Source organism: Corylus avellana, chromosome ca7, assembly GCF_901000735.1.
Source record: "Corylus avellana chromosome ca7, CavTom2PMs-1.0".
In the NCBI taxonomy this organism is placed as follows: domain Eukaryota; kingdom Viridiplantae; phylum Streptophyta; class Magnoliopsida; order Fagales; family Betulaceae; genus Corylus; species Corylus avellana.
The window spans coordinates 24,534,564-24,562,285 of record NC_081547.1 but is presented as its reverse complement, the minus strand read 5'-3'; the positions used below and the strand labels follow the sequence as shown (position 1 = coordinate 24,562,285).

At 35.3% G+C, this 27,722-nt stretch overlaps 2 protein-coding genes across 3 annotated transcripts; both read right to left on the bottom strand.

Moving 5' to 3' along the window:
- Positions 1–734: 734 nt before the first annotated feature.
- Positions 735–4,060, bottom strand: LOC132187082 (uncharacterized). 2 transcript variants are annotated; one of them, XM_059601250.1, is made up of 3 exons: positions 3,806–4,060; positions 2,559–3,402; positions 735–1,244 (listed from the first exon to the last, which is right to left on the bottom strand). In XM_059601250.1, the coding sequence occupies exon 2, from the start codon at positions 3,350–3,352 to the stop codon at positions 2,570–2,572; it is 783 nt and encodes a 260-aa protein (XP_059457233.1). In that variant the 5' UTR covers positions 3,353–3,402; positions 3,806–4,060; the 3' UTR covers positions 735–1,244; positions 2,559–2,569. The 2 variants fall into 2 exon arrangements, with proteins under 2 accessions (XP_059457233.1, XP_059457232.1); XM_059601249.1 differs by having other exon boundaries at positions 2,559–3,364.
- Positions 4,061–5,053: 993 nt separating this feature from the next.
- Positions 5,054–12,673, bottom strand: LOC132188373 (probable tRNA N6-adenosine threonylcarbamoyltransferase, mitochondrial). Its single transcript, XM_059602803.1, has 13 exons — positions 12,334–12,673; positions 12,163–12,207; positions 11,248–11,322; positions 10,866–10,962; positions 10,056–10,146; positions 9,796–9,845; positions 8,269–8,459; positions 8,093–8,178; positions 7,159–7,234; positions 6,960–7,043; positions 6,744–6,858; positions 5,935–6,023; positions 5,054–5,478 (listed from the first exon to the last, which is right to left on the bottom strand). Exons 1-13 carry the CDS (start codon positions 12,586–12,588, stop codon positions 5,344–5,346), a joined length of 1,389 nt encoding a protein of 462 aa, XP_059458786.1. The 5' UTR covers positions 12,589–12,673; the 3' UTR covers positions 5,054–5,343.
- Between the last annotated feature and the right edge of the window lie 15,049 nt (positions 12,674–27,722).

Below are 27,722 nucleotides of genomic sequence, written 5' to 3'. Positions count from 1 at the left end.
AATCCTAACAGAGATGCTTAATTAGAACAAAATGGTAGTTTAATCTAAGTGTTACATCTATTAATTCGTGGGGCTGAATAAAAGATGACTGTTAGTTTAAGGGGTCAAAGTATATTTATCCCAATTTCCCAATATAAAAACCCAAAACCCAACCTAAATCTATTAAACCACAAAGCTAGGCCTAAGTGAAATTATGAGTTTGTAATTTGTTCTCTGAAACACGAGTGAACACATTAAACACATAAGAGAACTGAAATTTCAAGAACTAGAATAGACAGATATTGAACAATTTTATGATCATAAAGGGCCACAACATCTAAATATAAATAGAGGTACATACATAGATGTACTCAATAATAGTCAATAAGCACAGTAAATCCATGTAAATATGTCATAAAACTGATTAATAACACACCAGCACTACTCCCCCTATCCCAAACATCCCATCTACTCCCCAACCTTTTTATCACGAATGACAAAGGGAAGGAAAACAATAAACCAAAATGGGTGATGCACATAAGACAATCCTCTATGACACACGAAGAAAAACTAAGTGACCAACCAAGACCTAGAGATGCCAAACCTAAAATGAAATGCAATGCATGACTATAAGGTTTCAACATTATCCTATTGCACATGTCATGAAAACACTTCAAGTACCTGTTGAGTGATCATGAGATATGATGAATGAACAAATTAGAGAACCAAGGGACATGAGAGGAAACATGCATCCAGGCCACACTAAAAGTAGTTGAATTGCCATATGCCAAATCTTTCATCTCCTATAGCCTTGTGTAAGTTTTGTTGGTTTCATTCAATAACGTCTAATTTGAGGGTGGAGTCAACCCAAATAGTTTGTTTCGTTAAATCAACACACATCTTTGATTTCTCTAAAATTGATTTTATGCTGAGAAATCTGTGACATATATAATGTCATGAACAAATCCTATGGTACTTCTGCTATTTAAACATAGAGAGAAACCATTCCATCTGATACTGAGAGAATGAGCTCAACATGCCGACCTTCACAAGCAGTTGAAACTTGAACCAAAGCATTGCATTTGATACTGACAAGGAGCTCTGCTTCCCATATTGCACATAAGTCTGGAAACTTATGTGCAATATGGTTGTAGATGATGGAAGCTCTGCAGTATCCTATTGCAGAGACTGATGAAGTCATTTAAGCTCTTAAAATTGCTGTCAGGGAGGACTGGAAGCACTGGAGGTTATTGAAAACCTCAAACCTATAAAAGAGCTGAAAGACTTAGTAAAGTGAAAGTAACATGCAAATATATACAATTGAGGTCGTACAGAAAGGTTTAAAATATAAAAAGATACAAAGGGAAAAAACAAAGAAGCAAACAACAATAAATAACTTTTAAGCATCTGATCTCCTATAAATTATAGCATGTATAATGCCAAGACGCCTTTGAAGGGATCATTGCCTAGTTACTACACAAGAAATTTGGCAACGCCGACAGCTACAAGATAAGCCTTCACAGCATGCAAAGGAACTCATGGGAACATTTGATAACAAACCTTACATTAAAAGAAATGAAGAAATTCAATCAGAAAGGTTAATTACTAAAGACAAAGTAAAATGAGTAGTCAATAGACTAGACGTGTCTATATGTATGGGATAATTTTTCAACAATTACAAAGGAGGTTTGTTAATTGTGAGAGCAAGAACTAATGCAAATGAATGATTGCAAAAAATATGACGACAAGAGGCTCACAAATGGTACTTTGAAAACTAGAGCGGGGCACACAGTCACTGCTCTTATCTAGGACCAGGCACTCCTATTAGTTCAGTTTGGCCCTTTACTTTGATAGAAAAGACCAAACAACTAGTCAAACTTTGAGCATGTCTCATCATGACTCAAGGAAAGTGATATTACCCTAAAAGACTAGTCAAAGGTGCAACTGGGCTTCTTATTCATCTAGTACACAACCAATAAAAGACTTTGCACATATAGGATTTCATAAGCCACTCACCCAATGTGGGACTTAACTTTCACAATCCGGAGTATCATAATCCTCTCATTCAAATCTCTGACGTCTTCATCAAGATCCACGTCGTGTTGTAATGCCCCAACGCTATATGGCGTTACTAGGTTGATTTTGATATCATTTGTCACAGCCTAAGAAAAGCTCTAATCATATTCGCATTACTGCCTAAAATGACTAGTCAAAGTTACAATTGGAGTTCCCTTTTCACTTGGTACACAACCAATGAGAGATTTGGCACATGCGTACTTTCATAATTCATCCACCCATTGTGAAACTTAACTTTCAAAATCCGGGGCATCACATGCCTCAGATCAAAGAACGCTTAGAAGGTGAGAACATAACATGCAACTCCCTAAGAAACAAATTCAGCAAAGTCAATGGTAAACAGAGCTGCCATATTAGTAAGCCCCAGGCACAGGCAGCATAAGAAGATGGCTTCTCGCATTCCAAGAATACTTGTCCAAGAGTCAAAGAACAATATGAAAGTAGAAAGCAAAACATAAGAGTAATATATCTAGAAAAACACACACAGGCACACACTTTTTTACCTTCTCATCTATCAGCTACTGTGACTGCCACAACTTCTCCAGAATGACGATAGAGGAAACTGTGAAACCAGGGACTCCATGACTCTTGCAGGAACTGTTTTGTTTGTCGCCGCCTTTTCCTTTGCATCTGCTTGAGTATCAAAATCCCGCCAGAACTTGATGACATGGAGAGACTCTTCTTCTGTTGATCTCTGGACCACAATTCTAGAAGCATATCCCTTCTCTCTCATTTGAAGGCATATCTGTGAGGGTTTGTTAGCTGTAAGCATGACCATGTACAACCAGCCCTTGTCTGACAATAGATAGTCAGCAATTGGCAATATCTTATCGATAACACACCGGCCATTCTCCCCTCCTGCCCAAGCAGAGGCAATTCCTTCACGGCCCACTTCATCTTCGGGGGTCGGCACATATGGTGGGTTCACAACCATTACATCAACCAATCCTGCCAGACGCTTCTCTAGCCCTGACGAGATATCAGTGTTTATCAACTCTGCATGAACACCATGTGCTTCTAAGGTCTCACTGGTCACCCTCATTGCATGAGGGTTGATATCAGTAGCAATATAGTAGACCCCAGGAGCCTCCTGTCGAAGCATAAGAGCTAAAGAAGTGATAACATACCCACTACCACAACCCACTTCCATGCACAATGTTGGTTGATGCTCTAACAGGTTGTTTCTATCAGCCAGAAGTGCATCAACTAGTGCGAATGAATCATCACACGGTTCATAAACCTCGGGATGTGAACTCATAAGGCGGATTTGGGCAATCTGGGCTTTCCTGAAGGACATCTTGTAGAGGACCTGACATAACGGAATAGTTTCCAAGAGAGCTAAATACACTAATTGAACAGGGAGAAAAAGAAAAATCAATTTCAAATAACTAGATAAATCATCATATATTAGCTTTATCCTAGCCAAAAGCTGGCAGAAATTCGAATATAACAATGCAAGTCGCATTGTGGCATGTGATACAATCCGAGCACCCCCAATGCAAGAACACTTGCTTAATAGTAGATAGCATGATCCAACCAATGAATTATCAGATTATTGATTCCCCATCTTATATTGATTCCCATAACTTCTTCTGAATACAATCAAAACCTAAAACTTCTTCTGAACGGAATCAAAACCCAAGCAAAAGAACCTAAAGGTAGAATGCTAAAGCTGCTAATGTTAACATCCCTCCTTTCATTCACACTAAAAAAGAAGAATAAGAAATAGGAAGTGGCTCATAAGAGTTACCTTGAATTCTCCCTTCCGCCGAAAAGAGAAAATAACGTGGATGCTCACCGGAATTGATGGTGGTCAGCACATGTGGATGATGGTGTGAGATTGACGAGGAGGAGCGGGGCAGATTAGAGAATCAGGGAAAGAGGCGGCAACTCTTGTGGGATTTATAGAGTTTTGAGGAAAGGGCAGAACTCTGGAGAGATGGATTGTGCAGGAGGTGGAAGGAAGAGTAAATAGTGGAGAGTTTATGGAACAGAAAATAGAAAAGAAGTGAGAAACCAACGAAGTTGAACAAAGCTGGGATTTGGTAGGATAATTCGAGGATTCTTTGATAATTAACTTCTTTCTTATTAATTAACAAACACTAATAAGAATGAGTGAGATTGCAATTTTATAAAAATAATTGGTATTTTTAAAAGATATCACAAAATGTAAGACGTTTGACATTACTATTTAAAAAACACTAAATCTAAAATAAATTATAAATTATAAATTATAAATTATAAACTTTTTTTAAAAAAAAAACTAACTGTGTTTTCTATAAATAGGCTATGAGTGTTTATTTGAAAAGACACAAATTTCAACAAAAATTACTATTTTGTATAACAAATATTTGATAAAAAAAAATATATTTTTTAACATGTTTTACCAAACACGTTTGCGATTTTAAAAAGTAGCGTTTTTAAAAAAGCATCTACTTGTCTACAATTTGAAAACGCAAATTTGTTACATTTTTCAAATCGTAATTTTTTTAAAATGCAATTCCAAAGATTCTATTTTTTACATTTGGTTTAAAATTGCACTTTTGTTTATAAAGACGCAACGACAAATGCACCCTAACTACGCTAGGGCTATAGATTATTGAGTATTAAACTCACAAAAATATTTTGGGCGTGTGTTGAACCTTTGATATGACGGTAATAAATGCTGATTTGTGTAATGAATTACTTGTTAATGGTTTGAGAAAAAATGTGTTTTTTTTTTTAAAAAAAAAAAATTTGAAAACACACCAAGTTCGTCTGTTAGTAATTTCTGAATAGTGTTTTTGTTTGAAAAAGGTGTTTTAATTTGACATAAAAGTAAAAGAACTTTGAATATTTTGTTCCCGTTAACTGTTAATATTTTAAGGCAACATAGGTGAAAGTGTTAAAATTGCTGAAGGTATTATAGCTTTGAAAATTGGTTCTCTATTTGACGTGATGATATTCTCTTTTCAAGATCTCAAGTAACTTTTAATATAGAAAAAAATAATAATAATAATAAAAAAAAAAATTTGGATTTCAATTAAAATAAATCATATGCTTTACAAATTATATATGGTGAAGGGACCATCCATACAAATGGATACATAATTTCAATACAGAAGTGGTATTTTTGAAGAGAGACCAAGGATTCATGCTGCAATTGCATTGCTTTCATTTCAAAGCTGATCCCCACTTGCAACACATATCTCTAACACCAACATAAACTCAGCAATGCCAGCCAGTAGGAGATTGAGTCATCAATCCAAAAACATGTATAAAGGGGGTGAACAGAGTAGGAGATGCAGGCTACCGTTGCTGTTGCAGTGATGCTTGAATGATAGAAGTCAGAGATGGATGAATCCTGGCCCTTCTTAAGGAGCGAGCTTCACTTCTTCCTTCAGCATATTCCTCCCCCAAAGGCCATCTTGGTCGCAAATCGTACTGATTCGTATAGCAAATAAATACAAGTTAAAGTTGAGACGCAGAATATTCTTCATCTAATCTATTAGCCATGTACAAAGTCATTAAAAATTCCAAGTAAAAAACTTATCAACATTTATAAGTTAGTTTATTCAGAAGTCATTTGAATATCAACAATTGGAGCAACTAAATTCCACCAGTCTTACAATGAGAACAAATCATTTTGTTTGAAAAATAGAGAACTATTCCATTTTTCATAATTCTGGAATCAGATTTGATGTCATAGGGAAAGTTTGCTGTTTACTATGTACCAACACAAAGCTTTGCCTTCTTTTCTAAAACATAAATCCTATTATGGCATTTAGATAATTATAATATATGACTTTAGCAGATGTAATAAACCAAACGAAATGGAAAGGAGGTAGGGAGGGACACAAATGAAAGGCAGTCAAAGGTAATTAAAAGTTTGAAGCAAACCAGAAAATCTTCAGGTTCATCTGCAGGAGGTGGAGGATCAAATCTACCGATGCGAAAGTGCTCAATGCCGGTCCAAGCTACCATTACACCTAGTCACGCGAAGTCTAAGGCATTAATCTTGAACAACAGCCATTACAGATTATTTGACCAGCAATATTAATCATACTTTTGTGCATCCATGGAACTCTCCCCTGTTGGTAACTTTTAAAACCTGTTAAGTACTGTATGGAAAGTAATATACACTGAAACTAGTTGTGACTGCTGAAAAATTGGAGAATTGTTAACTTGTATTTGGGATATGAATGGAAGTTAACATACATCTCTTGAACAATGAAGTGGACAGCAACAGTTCTACTGATAGGATTATCAGAATATCCATGTGAATCACAAGTTAAATAACAAAAAAAGCAATATATCTATTAATAAAACACGTACATGATATCATTATTTGTTTAATGATTGTTTTTACATCAGAGGTTTAATGTCACCAAGTATAAGAAAAATTATGTCATTTTGATCGTATTATTAAAAAGAAAAATTATTTACTGTTGCAACATGTAGCCCCCCTGAACTCACAATGAGCAAGCCTGAGCTTCATCATATAGCAAGCAACTTGAGCCCAAGAGCCAGCGAAAACCCAATTTGTATAATATCTCTCTGAAGTTAGTTAACTCCAGCTAAAAATACTTTTGATTTAGCACATTCTAATCCCATCAGCCGCTCTAGGCTAACATTCTAAGGCCCCTGTTTTATTACAGGTGGTAAACCCTCATCCCCAAGTCAAGCAAAGCTACTCAAATATGACTTACCATTGTCAGTGCAAAGGCTGGGAGGAGGGCACACAAGTTGCAAGCTGTTTTTCTTGACAACCTGATCAAGTTGAGCCCTAACATACTGATTTGATGCAACACCTCCAGAGACTACCTACAGGAGGCAGATTATAAGATGAAAGTCATGTTCCACTGCTTGTATGAAAAATTAACAGAAAGAGAAAGTATTGATTTGAAAAATGCAGTTCAATTCACCAAATGTTTTATAGAAGGCTCAATATTCAGTGCCCATTCAATTGCTCGCTCGCACCTTTCCTCTAGGTGTAATACTGCAACTCGCTGCATAGAAACAAATCTCAGAGGGAGAGCAAAAAAAATCAAGACATACAAGAGAAATATTAAAGACCTCATGAATACTTCATTCATCAAAATAAGTTTATGCGAATATATTAACCTGAAAAGAGGCAGCAATATCAGCTCGAGAACTTCTATCTTGGTGACTTGCACAAGAAATGGGAATTTCAGCATCACTGCACATAGCCCATACACATCAAAAAGTGGACAAGAGATTGGAAGGGAATGAATGTTAAATTTAAATAGCTTGCTGTTTGCTTAGTTCATTACTTCAACGCAGCCATACTTCATGTTGTAGGCAGCATGTTTAATTAATACCGCAGCTTAGTATATATACTTATAAAATTCAATTATAAAAGAGATATTCGGTTTTTACAATAATTGAGCTCGTGTGAATAAATTAACCAAAGTAGGAGGATGCCAAACATAATGTGAAATTAGGTCACTCCTTTCTGGCCTGAAACTCTGATATTTAGATTACTTTGGTAATAAATTAAATTTGTTTGTATATATATTATGCGTAACTCATACAGTGAACTTTTAATCTCTCAGACACCTGAAACAATCAAATATGTATGTATCACAATAAAGATGCAACAATTGCTGCATAATACACAACAACTTAAATGCACAAAGCATATTGACAATGCATGAATCTCTTCCGTGCTTGTTCTCCGGTTCTTCCAAAGATTCTACAAAACTAGTAGCCCTTCTGAACATTTCAAGTTCTCAAAATATTCAATATAGGCACATAACTCACTCTCAACAGCACGCAACTATCATTATTTTTGTGCTTCAATTCTTAACCTCACCAACTTTGTCTTCTATCCTAAATCTGAACATCTGTACATTGCCAGATCTCCTTTTTATCCCATCTAAATTACAATACTCTTTACAGATCAAGAGGAAGAATGTAAATAAAAAAGAATTCACCAGGCAGAAAAAAGGAGACTGGGTTCCAATATTATATCTGCATCTTTTGACATATTCAACATACATTTTTTTTTTTTTTGAAAAGTAAATATTCAACGTACATATTTCTGGATTTAATTGCCAGCCTCACTTGAGTCTTCAGACCAGCGTATGAGAAGTTGCAATCTTTATGTTGTTTCATTGGGATCTAAAAAAGTAACGCACTGCAAAACTTAGGATATACGCTCTGCCAAAAATGACTAGAATGAAGGGAAAATAGTCCTAGAAAAAGACTTACAGAGAATTTGATTGATTTTGCGTCCCCCTCTCGAGCAAGCTCCTCTATAGCTGGTCCACCACTCCTTCTCAAATCAAGACCAAGCCATTTCGCTGTCTTGTCATATGCCTCACCAATTGCATCATCTATTGTGGTCCCAAGTTGTATGTACTGGCCAAGATCTTGAGCAAGAATAAGTAGATTGTGTCCTCCTAAAAAACAAGGTGCATACAAAAATCATCATATTGCTTAAGGCCATTATAACCAAACGAGATAGAAAAATCAAACATAAATATAGTCCATGTGATGTAGCACAAACACTGTATGAACAGTACCCTCGGAGAGTATGCATGAACAGTGCCATGAGTCTTTTCTGTAATCTAATGAGGGCTGGGTGGCTTAGGTTTTGAAGATTAGGATTTTATAGAGAGAGAGAGAGAAAAAAAAAAAAAAAAAACCTAAGCATCACACCTAGGATCCATTGCATAGTCCCTTGGATATAATTGCATCACACAATCCATTAAGCAATAGTTGCTGGAATTTTCATAGCCATCTTCTTTTTCAATAAGCATATGAATACTATTAAATCCTTATTTATAGGCATCTAACATCTAATCCTAATGAACTTAGGAATCCCTGGGCTTTAACAACTAAATGCCCAAAACTAAATAACTAGTAAAACCCACAAATAAAACCCAATACCAATAACAAGCCAAAATACAAAATAAGACCCAACTAGGCTTTAAACTAATTATGCAAGCTCCCAAGTAGACTCCACATCATCAAACATATGCCAAATTAATGTTTGGACTTAGAAGCATCTTTTCATCCCGATAGACTTTATAAGCGCACTGCCACATTTCACCATCACCGTGGTATTGGATGAGTTAGGGAAGATCAAAGTCTGTCTCTTGCTATAGAAGCATCCGACAAATAAACCATTATCCACAAATTCCTCTATGATTTTGAAATGGAAGTATGATAACAAAACTTATTGTTTGACTATAGTGAAGAAAGATGGAACAATTCATCTTGTAGACAAATCAACAACTTATGAGCTGGATTTTCTACACAAGGTACCATGGAGAAAAGAGGGCCAACAAGGACAAAACCAAGTCAGCACTTGAAGAATGTAGGATGATCACATCAATGCTCTAGCTAAATTAGTTTTCTTTTTTTTAAAAAAAAAAAAAATAGTTTATCTTTTGTGAATGTACTTTGTTTTAGGAATCGGGGCAGCTAGAAAGACATGTTTGCCCTACCAGTTTATACGAAATTGCTCCTTTCTCATCCAACTAAACCATTGGTAATCCTTTTTTAAGAACCAAGGTTTGAGATTGAATATATTGGCCTCTTATATATGATGCCGGTATGGCCAAGCGCGCTCACAACTCAATGCTTCATACTGCATGAACTTGGACTGATTTGATAAGAAGCATCATAAGCATGCAAACAATACCAAATGAGATTCAAGCAATCTAGATTTTAGACAAATAAGAAAGTCGGCAATATAAACCTAAAAAATAAGAAAGGAGTATAAATTCTAACCTGAAATAAGCAGGGCCATGAAAGGAAATTGGAGCTTTTTTTCCATTAACCTAGGAAGGAAAAGACACATTCAGATGCTATAAAACACTTACCTTACAATTTTGAGTTCACATATAAGCACACAAACATCATTTGTTTTCTTTATTTTTTTTAAAGCAAAACCATAGATACAGTTAAGTTGTATTGTAAAATGTGTCATGTCCATGTTAATGTATTTGAAGTGCAATCTATTCTGCATTTTCTAGATGTTACTCTACTACCTGGCCACTAGAGCATGAGCCTCCATGTGATGTACGCCAATTATTGGCAGATTAAATCTTCCAGCAGTTTTCCGAGCTTTCTGCACACCAACTGCATTGCAATTGCATGAAGAAATAATTCTAAGCAACCAACAAAATTTCCACCCAAATGGCTAGGGAAGGCAAGAATCCTCATTCAACTCAATTCCTGATATAAAATCCACAATTCGGCAGTAATTTCTAAATGTCGTAAAACTATGCAGAATTATCCCAGAGCACTTACTGTAAAATTCTGTCCAACACAATTGTTTACTTCAAACAGGAACCTACAACCTACCAAATGATATAAGTCATTAGAAGTAATTTTTTTTTTTCCTCCTATTATAAATTTTCACTTATTCCACATTGTGTAATTCATTCTACATACTAATCTGATAAATTGATCATTTGAGACAGGGACAATCCTGACTTTTGTATATTAGGTGTTAGAGTTGCTAATTGAACCCCAAATGTAGGGCAAGATCGAACAGAGTCAGAAAAATAATTTCCACTACCTGTTACCCAACTTGAATCCCCTGGGAATCACTTTGACGCGACTTAATAGCCCAAGAGAAATCTTCTATAGTTAATTTAAGATAGCTCAATAACAGGGACTGATGTGTATATGTTATATAGTTCTTCCTTTTCATTCAAATTCACATTTGTTACACAAAGACATTGTGCACCACACAACTGGAGGACAGGGACAATACCCAACTATTTGGCATAAAAAAAGTACAGAGAATTTTAGGGGAGCCAACACACACAAAGAGAGATATCACTCAAAATTACCACGCAGACAAAGGCTTAAACCGGGACCAATTGTAACAGCAACTGCTGATAAATCAGTTTCTCTTACATTAGCTTTATCAAGTGCTTCTTGCACTACCTGCAATTAATAAGCTCAAATTTAGACCCATGTCAGTATTAGACATTTATAATGCTGATAATACTAATAACCTAAGCTCAAAGAATCAGAATATTGTTCACAGCAATACGGTAAGTGTGAGTGACAAGAACGATAACACATTTAAGGTACCTGACAGCACATATAGTGCCTGACACAGTGAGTTTCCAAAATAAATATTATGTGTGACACGGACGGCAAGGTATTTATATCTGGCATGTAAAGAGATGCATACTAGAAGGAAAGTTTGTTATGCAGATCAGACACCTGATCAATCACTTGTGAGTGTGCTTCTTCAGCCATTTTAGGGGCAACACCTCCATATCGAGCAAGAAGATCTGCCTTGATGTAACAAAGGCTTAAAATTAGATAATGTGCAAGCACTATAAATAGAACATAAATTGGTCATGTATGCAAAGCAGAAAACATGATACAATTCATAGTAAAAGGAAGCAAATCATTTTAACATAAAACTGTTTCTTGCGAGTAGTCTAATAAAAAGCAACACCAAAGAAGCTTTTTAGTTCAGCCTAATATTTCATGTTAGGATGTTTTAGCAATGTACAGGCTATAAAGTAATTTCTAGACTGCAATGAGAAGGAATTTGGAGTTTTCTTTAACAAGAAAATTTAGAGAGAGATCACAAGGCCACAATAAGTCAATATCCCTTATTAAATTCATCCATCACCACAACTTTTAAATTTTGAAACACAGATCCTTAGGTCCATATTTCTCCAAACCGCTGTATTGACAGCCTTAACGTATGAATTACCAAGATTCCTTAGGTTCATATACCACATTCCTAATTATATAAGTAATTCACCGCCTTACTTACAAGATATCCCTACTAGAACTCCATCATTCAGCATACACCATCAGACCTATTGTAGCCTGCTCGTCTTATTAATAAGCAATTTGGGCCATAACTCAAAACCAATAATTTGATGTTCTCAAGCAGCCAAAGAAAACAGAAGTAAAAGTGCAACGTTGAGATAATTGAACATAACATATGTAACCTAGAGAAAGAATTTGAGCCATTCTAAGAAGTAACGACAAAAGAAAAACACAACGATATTACTAGCACAGTACTGATTCTGCAAAAACAAAAATATAAAACCAATTCTCTACAACGAACAAAAACAACTCTCATGAACTAAATCCAATAAACATCAAATATTATACCTGAGAAGACACAACTTGGCTGAGAATCTCCCCACTGCTCCTCACCTTATCCCCAAAAAACAGCAAACACAAAAACCAACCAAAACCCATTAAGGACGCCACAAAATCACAAACGAACAAATATCCATGACAAAGCCACAACAAACGAATCGGAATTCGGCTGCGACTTACAACGGCGGCGGCGGTGTCGTCGCAGCTGGTTTCGATGCCGAGAACAATGAAGTCGTAGTCGGGTGCTCCTGGACTTTGGGTGTTGGGTTCTGGGGAACTTTTGGGAGTGGAAAAATGGGCAGAGAAGGAGTTGGAGAAGGAAGTGAGAGGTGCACACATGGGTCGGAATTTTAGAGCTCTGAGAGTGGATACTGCGTAGGGAAGCGAAGGTCTGGGGAGGAGGTTTAGGCGGGAAAGCGTTGAAGAAACTGCCATTTCACACACAGAGAGTGTGTGCGTGGGGAACTCTGGCACACAGAGGGTCTCCTTAAAGGCCGAGAGCTTAGGCGAGAGGGACAAGAGTTTCTATTAAAAAAAATGTTAACTAAATGAGAATAACTTATATCAGGAGATTGCAAAAAGATGAGTTTTATGCAATCAATCAGAAGATCACACATTCACACCTATGCTAAATTTACCAAACTTAAATTTTTTTTTAAAAAAAAAAACACTCAACTACACTAATTATATCAAATATGAAATAAAAAAATTAATTATTTATAAAGAACAAAAATAAAAACAGAATTGAAGGGCGGCCCCCCCTTCAATTCATATCAATTTTCACACACACACACATATATATATATATATATATAAAGAAAATAGAGAATGAAATATACAATATTTTAGAGTTTACATTTTTATAAGTAAAGTTGGCTAAAATGTCTCTAGAGAAATAGTTTGGACGTGAGAGAGTTTTAAAAAAGAAAAGACAGTTTAAAAATATGTTTTTTTTTTTTTTTTTTTTACATGTCCACGCAAAAAGTGGGAAGAGGATTTAAACTAGTGACATCCGCGTCATTAGGCATTGTGTCAGTGGATTGAGCTATCTCATATTAAACCTGAATCGGTATTTTAACCTATTCCGTAGCATATATACTAACAGCATGTCAGCATTTACAATAGGCTCTTTATATTCAGTTTTTCTTTTTCTTTTCTAAAAATCTAACAAAACTCATAAAAACATCAATTTAACAAGCTCCATTATTTACTTTGTATTTAACCATTGTCATACATGCTTCATACATTCTAAGAGTCAAAAAGCTAAAGTTTAATAATTCTTTAATCTTATTTTAGGGATAAATGACCAACAACAAAAGAAGAGTAACGAGTTTGTTGTTGCAAAAGTAGAGGGTGTATCTGTATCTTCTAAATCTCAGAACCCAAAGAGAGAGAGAGAGGAGAGAGAGAGAGAGCTTTAAGCTATATGCCTTAAAATGTATATGTTCAAGGTGCAAAATTAGCTAATGGAAGCCCCGGCTTTTCAGCATCCCGGGAGAGAAAAACATAGGGCTTCAACCCATCAAAGAAGCTTCGATGTGCTTGAGACTGGCGCGCATAACAGATTAAAAGAAAGAATGAATTTTGAATAAAAATCTCAGAAGAAAGACTCAAAGAATCATTTCGTCACCGATTCCCATCTTTTTCTCACTCACCCGAAAAAATTCTTTTACTTATCTGAGCTTGAATGTGAATTTTTTACTTCTAAAATTGCAATAGTGCCGAGGCCCTGAATTTGGGCAGTGGACGAGGACGCCATTTGGGCAAATTGCTGGTGGTAAATTGGGGAATTGGATTAGGGCCAAGCCACACCTATTATATTCAGTGGTGGCCAATCCACCCTCTAGGAGTGCATGGGATGGCCGGCTCTGCCGCTCCCTGCTACACATGGGTGGTTCCACCCTATTTTATTTTTTTATTTTTTTAAATTTAATTTTTTAAAAAAAAAATTTATTTTTTATTTTTTATTTTTTTTTTAAAAAAAATTAGAGATATTTTTGTCATAATAAACATTTTATAGGGGCAATTTTGTCATTTTTCTAGCACTAGGGGCACATTGTTATTGTTTTGGTAGTTTTTGGAGTAAATTGTTGCAATTGATAGTTTAAAAGGGAAATTGACATATTGTCATTGGAGTGATAGTTTGAGGGGTTAAGAAGACTTTACCCTATAAAATAGAATAGAGATTTCTGGCTGCCTCAAGCGTCAGACATTTTATTTTATTTTTTGTAAATTGAAGAAGAGAGATATTAAAGGGAAATCCAAATTTGAGGTATTAGCACCAAATTTGAGGCATTAGCACCAAATTTATGATGATCGAATCCCTTTTGAGTGATACCATCCCTAAAGGGTTAACCTTTCATCCATAGATTTTAGTTTTGAATCAAAAAATAAGTTTTAAGGCATTAGAAACTAAATATTAACTCATAAAAATTTAACTAACAAAAAAAAAAAATTGTATTATTATTATTATTTTTTTAATATATGTCCGACGCTAGGCTGCCAAAATTTGGCAGCCGCATAGCATGACTCTATAAAGAGTTGGGATTTTCGGCAACCTGGGGTCATCCCAACGTCTGCCAAAATCTGACGTGGCCAATTTCTTTTTTTTTAAAAAAAAAAAAAAAAAAAAAAAATTGAACAAGAGATATACTAAAGAAAACTTCAAATTTGAAGTATTAACACTAAATTTAAGGTATTAGCACTAAATTTAAGGCATTAGCATCAAATTTAAGGCATTAGCACCAAATTTAGGATGATCGAAATCCTTTTGGGTGATACAATCCCTAAAAGGTTAACCTTTTCACACCTAAATTTTAGTTTTTAATTCAAAAATAAGTTTTGAAGCATTAATAATTTAATTAACAAAAAAAAAAAAAATTATTATTTTTTAATATATGTCTTACGCTAGAGGCAGCCGCATAGCAGGACTTCTCCATAAAATATGAAAGTTTTAAAACATCCGTTGCTCTTAGAATTCCGAAAGTTGGGTTGGTCCCTGAGCCCAAAAAATGTGATTGCTCATTTACAATGGTCCACCAATGGAGTTGGATTCAGAACAATCGGTTATAGTGGTTGGCCTTGGATCGAAAATAAGTTAAAGGCCAAAATTGGGCCATTATTCGGGTCTTCAACGGCCCAACGGGGTTGCATTCTTACAAGAATACAAGCACGTACCGGTGTGATTAAAGGCTCAAGTTCCTGAATTATAAAAAAAAAAACAAGAAAAAAGACTCAAGTTCCTGAATTAGAAAGAACAAAAAAAAAAAGAAAGAACAAAAAAAAAGAAAAAGACTCAAGTTCCTGCCCTAAAATCCTTTACTCCCGATGGAGGCCACAGAATCCTTTTACTCCCATATATAATCCTTTAAAAGGTGCATAATCCGAACCAAACAAATGCATAGGATAACCAAATCTAAAGCCGACTTAATAATAATCATATTTTTGTTATAGGATAAACAAAATAATTAAATGCAGAAATTCAATCCTCAATAACAAACAACATTAATAGTCCATAAGGGGTAGCTCAATCTGTAGTGAATTACGCCTCATGAAGCGGAAATTACAATCCTGGTGCATAAAGTTTCGGCAGTGATGCAATAGGTGGCGGTGGTGGTGCTGTAACAGGCAGCGGCAGTGGTTCATCATGACCTTGTTGCTTGAAGAATTTCCTCCGCTTCCTCGACAGAATTCTACCAAGACATGTACCGATGACAGTCGATACGATCGCAATTAGCAGGTCCATGAAGAAATTGATCCAAAAAGAACTATCGCTTGTGGAGCCCGAAGGACCCGCCGGAGACCGAGTAGGATTCCCCACACCTTCCATATCGTACCAAAGAGAGCTGTAAAAGACTTCTTTGAGCTGTTTCAGACCGAGTAGGAGGCCTCAAACTGCAATGGGTGAGTAGAGGTTTTAGTCTCCTGCTGTTGTACAGTCGTGGAGGTTTTGGGGGATGATGGAAAAGGAGTTGGAGCAATTGTGCAACAGGATTTCCCTAACGGAAAAGGAAAAGGTTGGGATCTTGATAGATGATAATGAAGTAGCCGTAGCAAAGTCACAGGGGAACCGGTGCTTAGTAGGAAGGCTCTGGACGGACAAGGGGATCAACAACAGACCCTGGTCTTTTGATAGGCAGATTTTGGTGCTCATAGAATTTGAGATGAAAGAATTTGGAGTTAGGAAGAGTATATATTGACTGAATTGTTTTTGGGTGGTGGGATGACACGTGTTTTAATGATGGGCTGGTGAATTTTTTTTTTTTTTTTTTACCATTGATTTCTGATGTGTCAATGGTACTGACACGTCAGAAAAATCTTTCTTACGTGTCTCAATGGTTAAAAAGGTGAGTGTTAAAAAATTCAAGTTTTTGACGTGTCAATGGTACTGACACGTCAGAAAAATCTTTCTTACGTGTCTCAATGGTTAAAAAGGTGAGTGTTAAAAAATTCAAAATTTTTTTTTGACGTGGTGATTTTCACCACATCAATAAATTTATTGACGTGGTGAAATTTACCACGTCAAAAATTTTTGGTCAAAATTTTTTTGCCGTAGCATTTTACCACGTCAATAAAATTTTGGGATACCGAATTGTTTTTGGACAAGTGGATATTTTATGGCCCGTTCCAGAATTGTTTTTGGGGCTTTTTGAAGGCTTTTCGGCCATTCCAGTCTAGAAAGCAAAGAACGTCATCCTCCGACCGTGAAAGCGATTACGTAATGGAAAGTTGCGGGTCATTCTTAGGTAATGGCGTAAGCGATTACACCCAAAGCATTGTTAACTTAGGTAATGGCGTAAATTTTTTGTCCGATGGCAAAGAATGACCAATCTTTAGATTTTTCAAATACATTTATCTTTAGGTTCACGTCTAGACCTTCACGGCTTTGTCTGGCATCAACCTTGGCACCCGCAAAGGTTGACTAGAAAACAAAATTTCACTAGGCACCCAGCTCATCATTAAAACACGTGTCATCCCACCACCCAAAAACAATTCAGTCAATATATACTCTTCCTAACTCCAAATTCTTTCATCTCAAATTCTTTGACTGAATTCTTTCATCTCAAATTCTTTCATACCACTATAACCGATTGTTCTGAATCCAACTCCATTGGCGGACCATTGTAAATGAGCAATCACATTTTTTGGGCTCAGGGACCAACCCAACTTTCGGAATTCTAAGAGCAACGGATGTTTTAAAACTTTCATATTTTATAGAGAAGTCCTGCTATGCGGCTGCCTCTAGCGTAGAACATATATTAAAAAATAATAATAATTTTTTTTTTTTGTTAATTAAATTATTAATGCTTCAAAACTTATTTTTGAATTAAAAACTAAAATTTAGGTGTGAAAGGTTAACCTTTTAGGGATTGTATCACCCAAAAGGATTTCGATCATCCTAAATTTGGTGCTAATGCCTTAAATTTAGTGCTAATACCTTAAATTTAGTGTTAATACTTCAAATTTGAAGTTTTCTTTAATATATCTCTTGTTCAATTTTTTTTTTTTTTTTTTTTTTTAAAAAGAAATTGGCCACGTCAGATTTTGGCAGACGTTGGGATGACCCCAGGTTGCCGAAAATCCCAACTCTTTATAGAGTCATGCTATGCGGCTGCCAAATTTTGGCAGCCTAGCGTCGGACATATATTAAAAAAATAATAATAATACAATTTTTTTTTTTTTGTTAGTTAAATTTTTATGAGTTAATATTTAGTTTCTAATGCCTTAAAACTTATTTTTTGATTCAAAACTAAAATCTATGGATGAAAGGTTAACCCTTTAGGGATGGTATCACTCAAAAGGGATTCGATCATCATAAATTTGGTGCTAATGCCTCAAATTTGGTGCTAATACCTCAAATTTGGATTTCCCTTTAATATCTCTCTTCTTCAATTTACAAAAAATAAAATAAAATGTCTGACGCTTGAGGCAGCCAGAAATCTCTATTCTATTTTATAGGGTAAAGTCCTCTTAACCCCTCAAACTATCACTCCAATGACAATATGTCAATTTCCCTTTTAAACTATCAATTGCAACAATTTACTCCAAAAACTACCAAAACAATAACAATGTGCCCCTAATGCTAGAAAAATGACAAAATTGCCCCTATAAAATGTTTATTATGACAAAAATATCTCTAATTTTTTTTTAAAAAAATAAAAAAATAAATTAAAATAAAAATAAAAAATAAAAAAATAAAATAGGGTGGAACCACCCATGGGTAGCAGGGAGCAGCAGAGCCGGCCATCCCATGCACTCCTAGAGGGTGGATCAGCCACCACTGAATATAATAGGGGTGGCTTGGCCCTAATCCAATTCCCCAATTTACCACCACCAATTTGCCCAAATGGCGTCCTCGTCCACTGCCCAAATTCAGGGCCTCGGCACTATTGCAATTTTAGAAGTAAAAAATTCACATTCAAGCTCGGATAAGTAAAAGAATTTTTTCGGGTGAGTGAGAAAAAAGATGGGAATCGGTGACGAAATGATTCTTTGAGTCTTTCTTCTGAGATTTTTATTCAAAATTCATTCTTTCTTTTAATCTGTTATGCGCGCTAGTCTCAAGCACATCGAAGCTTCTTTGATGGGTTGAAGCCCTTTGAGGGCTTAACTTGAAGGTAGGATTTTTCTCTGTTTTTCATGCTTCTTAATTAGAGGATGGATTGAAGCCCTATGTTTTTCTCTCCCGGGATGCTGAAAAGCCGAGGCTTCCATTAGCTAATTTTGCACCTTGAACATATACATTTCAAGGCATATAGCTTAAAGCTCTCTCTCTCTCTCCTCTCTCTCTCTTTGGGTTCTGAGATTTAGAAGATACAGATACACCCTCTACTTTTGCAACAACAAACTCGTTACTCTTCTTTTGCTGTTGGTCATTTATCCCTAAAATAAGATTAAAGAATTATTAAACTTTAGCTTTTTGACTCTTAGAATGTATGACAATGGTTAAATACAAAGTAAATAATGGAGCTTGTTAAATTGATGTTTTTATGAATTTTGTTAGATTTTTATAAAAGAAAAAGAAAAACTGAATATAAAGAGCCTATTGTAAATGCCGACATGATGTTAGTATATATGCTACGGAATAGGTTAAAATACCGATTCAGGTTTAATATGAGGTAGCTCAATCCACTGACACAATGCCTAATGACGCGGATGTCACTAGTTTAAATCATCTTCTCACTTCTTGCGTGAACATGTAAAAAAAAAAAAAAAAAAAAAAAAAAAAACATATTTTTAAACTGTCTTTTCTTTTTTAAAACTCTCTCACGTCCAAACTATTTCTCTAGAGTATTTCTAATAATGCCATGCATTTTAGCCAACTTTAGTTATAAAAATGTAAACTCTAAAATATTGTATATTTCATTCTCTATTTTCTTTATATATATATATATGAATTGAAGGGGTGGCCAGCCAGCCACCCCCGTTCAATTCTGTTTTTATTTTTATTTTTTATAAACAATTAATTTTTTACTTTATATGTGATATAATTTGGTGTAGTTAAGCTTTTTTTTTTAAAAAAAAAAAAACTTAAGTTTGGTAAGTTTGGCTTAGGTGTCAACCTCTGATTGGTTGCACAAAACTCACCTTTTGTGCAACCTCTCTGTATAAGTTATTCTCTAACTAAATACCTTATTCACCCATGTTTCTTAATCTTCCTCAACCCAGAGCAACTCTTAAAGTTGTGAAATTCACGGGCTCTCTCTCTCTCTTTATTTTGGGAAAATTTCACTAAGCTCTCATGAAGTTCTTGCCGATTTGATAAACACTCCCTGAATTACCAAAACTCTCACTTAGGCCTCCTAAACTTTGGTTTTCTCTCATCTAAGACCCTTTCGTCCATATGAATCTTCAAACCCTAACGGAAGGGCCCTCACGTGATTTTCATGTGGTCTTTTTCAGCTAGCTTACTCATTTTGCCCTCCTCATTCTTACTAACCCTCACTCACCCTCACCATTACAAAACTTCTCACTCACTCGTCCAAGCCACTCCAACTAGAAGCTGAAGACCCACCATCGAAGCCTGAGGAAAAAATGTCGAAGCTGATGGTTTAGGGTTCCAGCCATCGATTCGAAGCCTTAGAAAGAAAGCTGAGGAACTAACTTCCAATGGCGAAGAATCCCACATGACGACGAGGCCCAGGACCGGCAAAAATCATCCACCGGCAAAATTACTCACTATCCAGTACCGGCGAGGTGACGACAGTTAAAGATGGAGCACTCCGAGGGTGAGGTAAGCGATTCAGAATTGAGCTATCCAATTTGCAAATGTAGGAGCAAAACCGTTGTCAAAACTGCATCAACAACTAAAAATCATGCCAAAATGTTTTATGCCTATGTAAATTATATGGTAAGATGTGTTTGAGAATTTATATTTTTTTTCACAGAAATTTGCTGCTCATCCCGTTATGCCTAAATCCTTTAATAATGGATTAAATCCTAATTTGTGTGATTATCCAGAATGAAACAAATCGTGGTTGAAATTTTTTTAAATTGGTTGAACCAGAAATTTTGTGTGCGGTGATCGAGTGATGTCGATGTTGTTAGCGTGGCAACACAATTTGAAGTCCGAAAGGGCAATGGAAGTCTTCAAATGCAAGATTGAACTTGCCGAGTACAAGTCAAAAATTGAAGTTGATGTTGCTAATTTTGCACTTAAACTTGAAAGGGTTGAGAATAAGTATCGTTCGATGCAGCTGAAGTTTCGAGTTGCACTTGCATGTTGTTGGTGTCTTGTTGTTGTATTGTTGTGTTTTCCTTTTTCTAATGGACTTGCATCAAAGCTGATGTTAAGCAGCTGAAAATGACATTTTGTTGTCTTTATTTGTATCAGACTTGTATCAATTGACCATATGAGTAAGTTTTTTGTACCCAACTATTGTATAATATTTGGTATGGTTTGTATGAATTTTCTTGGTACAATTTTACAAGTATCCAAATGGATTTGTTTACTACATTTTTCAACCCCCTTGTGACCGCAATTTATCTTATTGCTTGATGTTGTGTTACGTTCAGCTTGGGAAATAAAACATTGGCCAAATGTTGTCAATTTAACTCAATTGAATTCAATTTAAATCCAAAAGTTACATCATCCACATGTACTCAATTTAACCTAATTAATACCACAAGAACACTAAATGTATAAGCACTTCTAAACTAATCAAACTATCAAAATCATAGCAAACATTATATATAGATAGTCACAACTATTTAAGAAATTATACCCAAATCCAAATCCAAAAGTATTCAATTTATCTAAATGTTGTCAAAAATACATGACCATCATCTACAATTCATCCATTACAATGTTTACACAATACCCCAAATACTTACAAGCTGTAAGTGGTCAAACACAAAATAAAGTTGACACCAAACAGCTATATAACAACCATCTAGAATTCATCCATTACATTGTTTACAAAAATAGCCCAAACAGTTACAATAGCTACATGATAACCATCTAGAATTTATCTATTACATTGCTTACAAAAATAGCCCAAATAGATATAATAGCTACATGACAACCATCTACAATTCATCCATTACATTGTTTACAAAAATAGCCAAAACAGTTACAAGCCATAAGTGGTCAAACACAAAATAAAGTTGACACCAAACAGCTATAAGTCGTTAGAGGTCAACCATTACAATGTTTACAAAATACCTCAAACAGCTACAAGTTCTAATAAAGTTTAGGGTTTACAATGTTTACAGACCACCCCCAACACAAAAAGTTACACAACCACACGTTCACACAAAACATTCATGGTCCATGCATTTTCTTCTTCCCTTTGTCAATTCTTCGAACATGTTCATCAAAACCTGGCGGATAGTTAGCAGCTATCCCTTATAAATGTCATACCGCCAACTCTGGGAGGACCCAAAGAGTATAATGCTCCACCACCTGGAATTGGTGGTGGCCCAGTAGCGCTGCCAGTTAGATCAGCAATAAGCTTTTGCTTGTTGGCAAGTTCTCTTCCACTTCTAATATGTTCCCTCAGCCTACCACCTGCTCTCGTCTTTGTTGCCAATGCTAGGGTTCTTTTTTTTTTTGTTCCCAAAAATGGTAGATGCCTACAAGTTAGGTATACAATTAGGCCTCTATATTTTTTTCTCCTTCTTAATTACATGGATATGAAGAATTATTCACATTTTGTTTGTAGGCATAAGGTGATGCTGTTTTGGCTAGTTGGGTGGCAGCAGGTGCATTTCCTGCAGAATGTGCTGCAGAAGTTGCTACTCTCACAAGCTGTGATGCAATAAACTAAAAAGAATTTTTTTAAACTAATCAATCATTGTCGTAAAATTCAGCAAAGTAAAAATTTAACCAAAGTAAAAACAATACAACCCACAATTTCAGCAAAGTAAAAAAACTACCCAACCTTAACTGATCATAACATATATTTAGGGTTTATTTATACACAAAAAAGTTAGACATTTACAATAAACTAAAAAGAAATTTTTTAAAGTAATCAATCATTGTTGTAAAATTCAGCAAAGTAAAAATTTAACCAAAGTAAAAACAATACAACCCACAATTTCAGCAAAGTAAAAAAACTATCCAACCCTAACTGATCACAGCATATATTTAGGGTTTATTTATACACAAAAAGTTAGACATTTGCAATAAACTAAAAAGAAATTTTTTAAACAAATCAATAATTGTTGTAAAATTCAGCAAAGTAAAAATTTAACCAAAGTAAAAACAATACAACCCACAATTTCAGCAAAGTAAAAAAACTATCCAACCCTAACTGATCACAGCATATATTTAGGGTTTATTTATACACAAAAAGTTAGACATTTGCAATAAACTAAAAAGAAATTTTTTAAACAAATCAATAATTGTTGTAAAATTCAGCAAAGTAAAAATTTAACCAAAGTAAAAACAATACAACCCACAATTTCAGCAAAGTAAAAAAACTATCCAACCCTAACTGATCACAGCATATATTTAGGGTTTATTTATACACAAAAAGTTAGACATTTGCAATAAACTAAAAAGAAATTTTTTAAACAAATCAATAATTGTTGTAAAATTCAGCAAAGTAAAAATTTAACCAAAGTAAAAACAATACAACCCACGATTTCAGCAAAGTAAAAAAATAACCCAACCCACAATTTCAACAAAGTAAAAACAACCCAACCCTAAATTTCAGCAAAGTAAAAACAACCCAACCCACAATTTCAGCAAAGTAAAAACAACCTTAAAGCATATATTTTATCCTAATTCATATCACAAACACAACTTTTAATAAAATTGTCAATTTTAGAAAATTATCCATCTTACCCTGTACTCATAGCAGCCACGAACAAACCACAAGGTTTAAGTAGTAATTTCAAAACCAAATCTACATACTACATTCTGCTGCAAATTATGCAGTGTGGTCCCGTTTTTTCCTATACCCAAAGGACTACATAACCCATAAACCAAAAACAACAAATCCACAACAATTGAACCTCTCTGCCAACACATTAAGCACAATTGTTCCTTATAAGGTCAGCAACCAAAAATCCTATGATAAAGAACATGTAATGGAAGGGACCACTTGACCACTTTATTCATAGTATAAAACTCATAGTGCTACTCACGTGTCCAACACAAGTCGCAGCTAAGGGACCACAGCTAGATCAAACAAAAGAACAACAACTTTCAAAAAAACCAACGATCCCTAAACCATAAACATATGACAACTTTTAACGCATTGTCTGACAAACACCCTAAACAAATTTTAAAAACGACGACAATATGACCCACTTCAAATAAATAATACCCTAAACTAAAAACTCCACAAAATCCATTACAAAGGCGTTACATGCAAAACCCCCCAAACATCCAATACAAATTGTTGGTCAAACACAAATCTCAAAAAGTTTCTAATACAAACCCTAAATATATATTTTAGGGATAATGAAACTTACTTGATTATCGTGGATCCCAAGTGATTTAGATGTGATTCTGACTAAACCGTTGCAAATCGATACCCAAACTCCAGCTAGAATGGTTCACCAACGACGAAGACGATGGTTCGCACGAGCAGTCCCTTCTAGAAGCGTTTGGCAATTTCGGCTCGATAATTTGCAAGACTTAGGTGAGAGTTTTGGTAATTCAGGGGGTGTTTGTCAAATCGGCTGGAACTTCGGGGGGGCTTAGTGAAGTTTCCCCATTTATTTATTATACCTACAAATAGGGCTGGCAATTTTGACACGACCCGCGAACCTGACACGAACACGACACGAAAAAACAGGTATTGGGTTTGGGCTAATCGGGTTCGGGTCGTAATCGGGTCTACCCGATTAAGACCTGAAAATTTCGTGTCTGGCGGGTCGACCCGCCAGACTCGGATTTTTTTTTTTTTTTTTTTTGCCTTGCGACCCGCCTGACCCGGATTTTTTTTTTCTCTCTTTTTTTCTGCCTTGCGGACTCCTCACATTTACTAACTTACAGACTTTAAGAACTTTAAAGATACAGGCTTTAAGACACCATTCAACTCAGCCTTTGGGGACAAGGAAGCCTGCTTCAAGAAATAAGTTAATACATAATTACCAACAAAAGAGAAAGCCAACAAGAAAACTATGATTTTCATTGTTTAAATTAATTTTTTAACACTTTTGTTACATGTGGGACTAAATAATAAGTGGACTATTTTAATAAATGAACTTACTTGTTTTAACTTTTAACTTTTAAGTTTAGGTGAAATTATGAGTTTAGTAATTTCTTTTGGAGTACAATTTGTCAATTACAGTCACTTTCCAATATATATATTTTTTTCTTATCCTTTATTAAAGCATTTAATCTCTTGGAACTCAATTTTTTGCATTGACTATATTGATGTATTATTGTATTAGTATTATTATTACAATTTTGAATTTTATTTATTTTATTTTATTTTATTTTTTAATTTTATAGTTTAGGGTAATCGGGTCGTATCTACCCGATTAGACCTAGTTATTTTAAACGGGTAAAACGGGTCGTGTCGGGTTACCCGGCTATTTTCGTGTCATAATCGTGTCAAACCCGATTACCCATTTAGCTAAACGGGTCGTGTCTGGGTATAGGCTAATCGTGTAACGGGTACCCGCGGGTGGTAGTCGGGTCGTGTCAGGTACTCATTTTGCCACCCCTACCTACAAATAAGTGGCGAAGCCAAATACCAACCTTAGGTTTGTGCAAAGTTAATCAGGATGCCGCGGTTGACAAAGATCATAAGCGTATTGGGATTGGTATCATTGTACGAGATCATATAAGAGATGTTTTGGCAGCGTGTAGTACTACACGAAATTGTTTTTTTGAACTTGCGAGTAGTACTACACGATGGCAACTATATAAGCTGTGGATCTATGCAGGGAGATGTGCTTCTTTGATATAATCTTAGAGGGCGAAGCTCTACAAATTGTTAATGCAGTCAAATTGGTGAAAAAGAATTGGAGCAAGATTGGGCATTTAATCGATGGGATTAAAGAAAGGAGGATTGAACATATTAAGAGGAATGTGAATTATGTCTCCCGTAGAATCGCTAGAGAGGCTATTGTAGATGGCATACATAAAGTTTGGGTTGAAGAAAATCCCAAATTGTGTGTATGATATTGTATATAGGGAGCGTTATGCCCCTACGGGTTGGAGAAACTCTGTGACCGGGACTGTGTTGGGTTGCTCAAACTTGTAGAGACCGAGGTTGAAGGACCTAACTCAATCGATCAAAGACAGCGGTCGAGCGAGTTGGTGCTGTTGTTGTTGTTGTTATGGTTTTCTCTAAGAGTCGAAATGCGAGGTGAGGATGGTGAGGTTGACAAAGATGAAGAGCCAAGTGGAAGTTAACCAAGTCGCTGTGAAATCAGACCCAGGGCGTGGGTCTAGCTTGGATCTCGCTGGCTACGGAATTTTTTTCTTTTTCTTTTTCTCATTTTGATTTGGTGTGGTTGGTCTCACTTTCATTTTTTTCATTTTTCTTATATTGATGATGTGTCACATGGTGATTGGATGCTATAAAATGGTTGGTTTACACCAAGACCTGATAGTAGGGTAGCCCCCCTATTAAATACATCCCATTCTGAATAGTGAAGCCACAAGCTTTGGAGGATATAGCCACCTTGAGCTTTCATGTTGTCGCTCTGTTTCCCAATCTTCCTTAACCCAGATAAGCTTAAGAGCGATTCTTAAGGTCGTGAAATCCACGATCCACTACAAAAAAAAACAAGGTTTACTAACACTTGGAATAGAGGCGCTTTAATAAAACGTCCCTTTAAACGACCCAAAATAAAATTAGTAACGCTTGCGCATAAAAACGTCCCCTTAAAAAGGGACATTCCAATAGGGCATACCACAATTTAGTTAATTAAGTGCGTCTGGCTGGCAAGCGCCCTTAATTCGGGACGCCTACTATCTAGGCCCCCTTAATTAGGGGCGCCTGCCAGCTAGGCGCCCCTAATTAAGTGCGCTTGGCTAGTAAGCGCCCCTAATTAAGGACGCTTGTCATCTAGGCGCCTGGATAGTAGGCGCACCAAAATTATTTTCGTTAACGCGCGAGCTTAATTTTCCCTATGATTTCTCAGCTCTCGCCTAGTACTTTCCCCCCTCAATATTTTCCCGCTCCCCGTACAGTATCTTTAATTCAAATAAATCGTTGGCCACCCCTCACCCGCCCTCATTTTTTTTAAAAAAAAAATTTAAAAATGATTTATATATTTAATATATTTATTTACTTTTAAATAAGAATGACATATATCATCATTCTATTGGTGATGACGTGATACACTAATGAAAACTATTTTCACGGAATTTGATTACGGGAATTAAATTATTATTGTGGCCTATCCCAATAATTTTTGAATTAGTATTATTTTTGTTTTTATACCACATAGATGAATTTTTAATCTAGACAACCACATTAACTGATTTTGTATTTATATATTTTTTAGTTGGAAAAAGTCCACATAACTCCCTCAAACTACCACACAATTGACAATGTCCCCCCCAAACTTTCAATTGTGACAATATCCTCATCAAACTACAAAAAATTGCCAATGCTCCCCCCAATGACGAAACTACACTTAATAAAATAAAAACAAAAAATAATAAAACTTCTAGAAAAACCTAAAACTAATTAAAAAAAAAATCCAAAGGGTAGAAAATTAAAAATTTTAAAAAACATCCATTTTATAAGAAAAAAATTAAAAAATTTCGATTTTTTTTTTTGTTATAAAAATTTCGTTTTATAAATTTTGTAAAATAAAAATTTCCATTTAAAAAAAATATATTCATTTAAAAAAAAATTCTTATAAAAAATTAAAAAATTTTGTTTAAAAATTAATTTTTTTTTTTTTTAAAAAAAAATTGTTCTTTTGAAATTAAAATTTTTTGTTTTTTTTATTTTTATTTTTTAATTTATAAGGGCATTTTGATCTTTTTGTTAGTCTTGAGGGGGACATTGACAATGTTTTGGTAGTTTAGGAGGGACATTGTCACAATGAAAAATTTGAGAAGGACATTATCAATTTGATAGTAGTTTGAGGAGATTATGTAGATAGTGAGAGCGTGGCATCATGGCATGCATGCGCATGTCCCCCAA

Excerpts from the sequence above, each read along its gene's own strand:
- LOC132187082 (XM_059601250.1), bottom strand. The coding sequence starts at position 3,352 with ATGTCCTTCAGGAAAGCCCAGATTGCCCAAATCCGCCTTATGAGTTCA.
- LOC132188373 (XM_059602803.1), bottom strand. The coding sequence starts at position 12,588 with ATGGCAGTTTCTTCAACGCTTTCCCGCCTAAACCTCCTCCCCAGACCT. Across the intron at positions 10,147-10,865 it reads TTTAAGCCTTTGTCTGCGTG|TTGGTGTGCAGAAAGCTCGG; the intron begins GTAATTTTGAGT and ends ATTGCAATGCAG. Across the intron at positions 6,859-6,959 it reads AGCCTTCTATAAAACATTTG|GTAGTCTCTGGAGGTGTTGC; the intron begins GTGAATTGAACT and ends TGCCTCCTGTAG.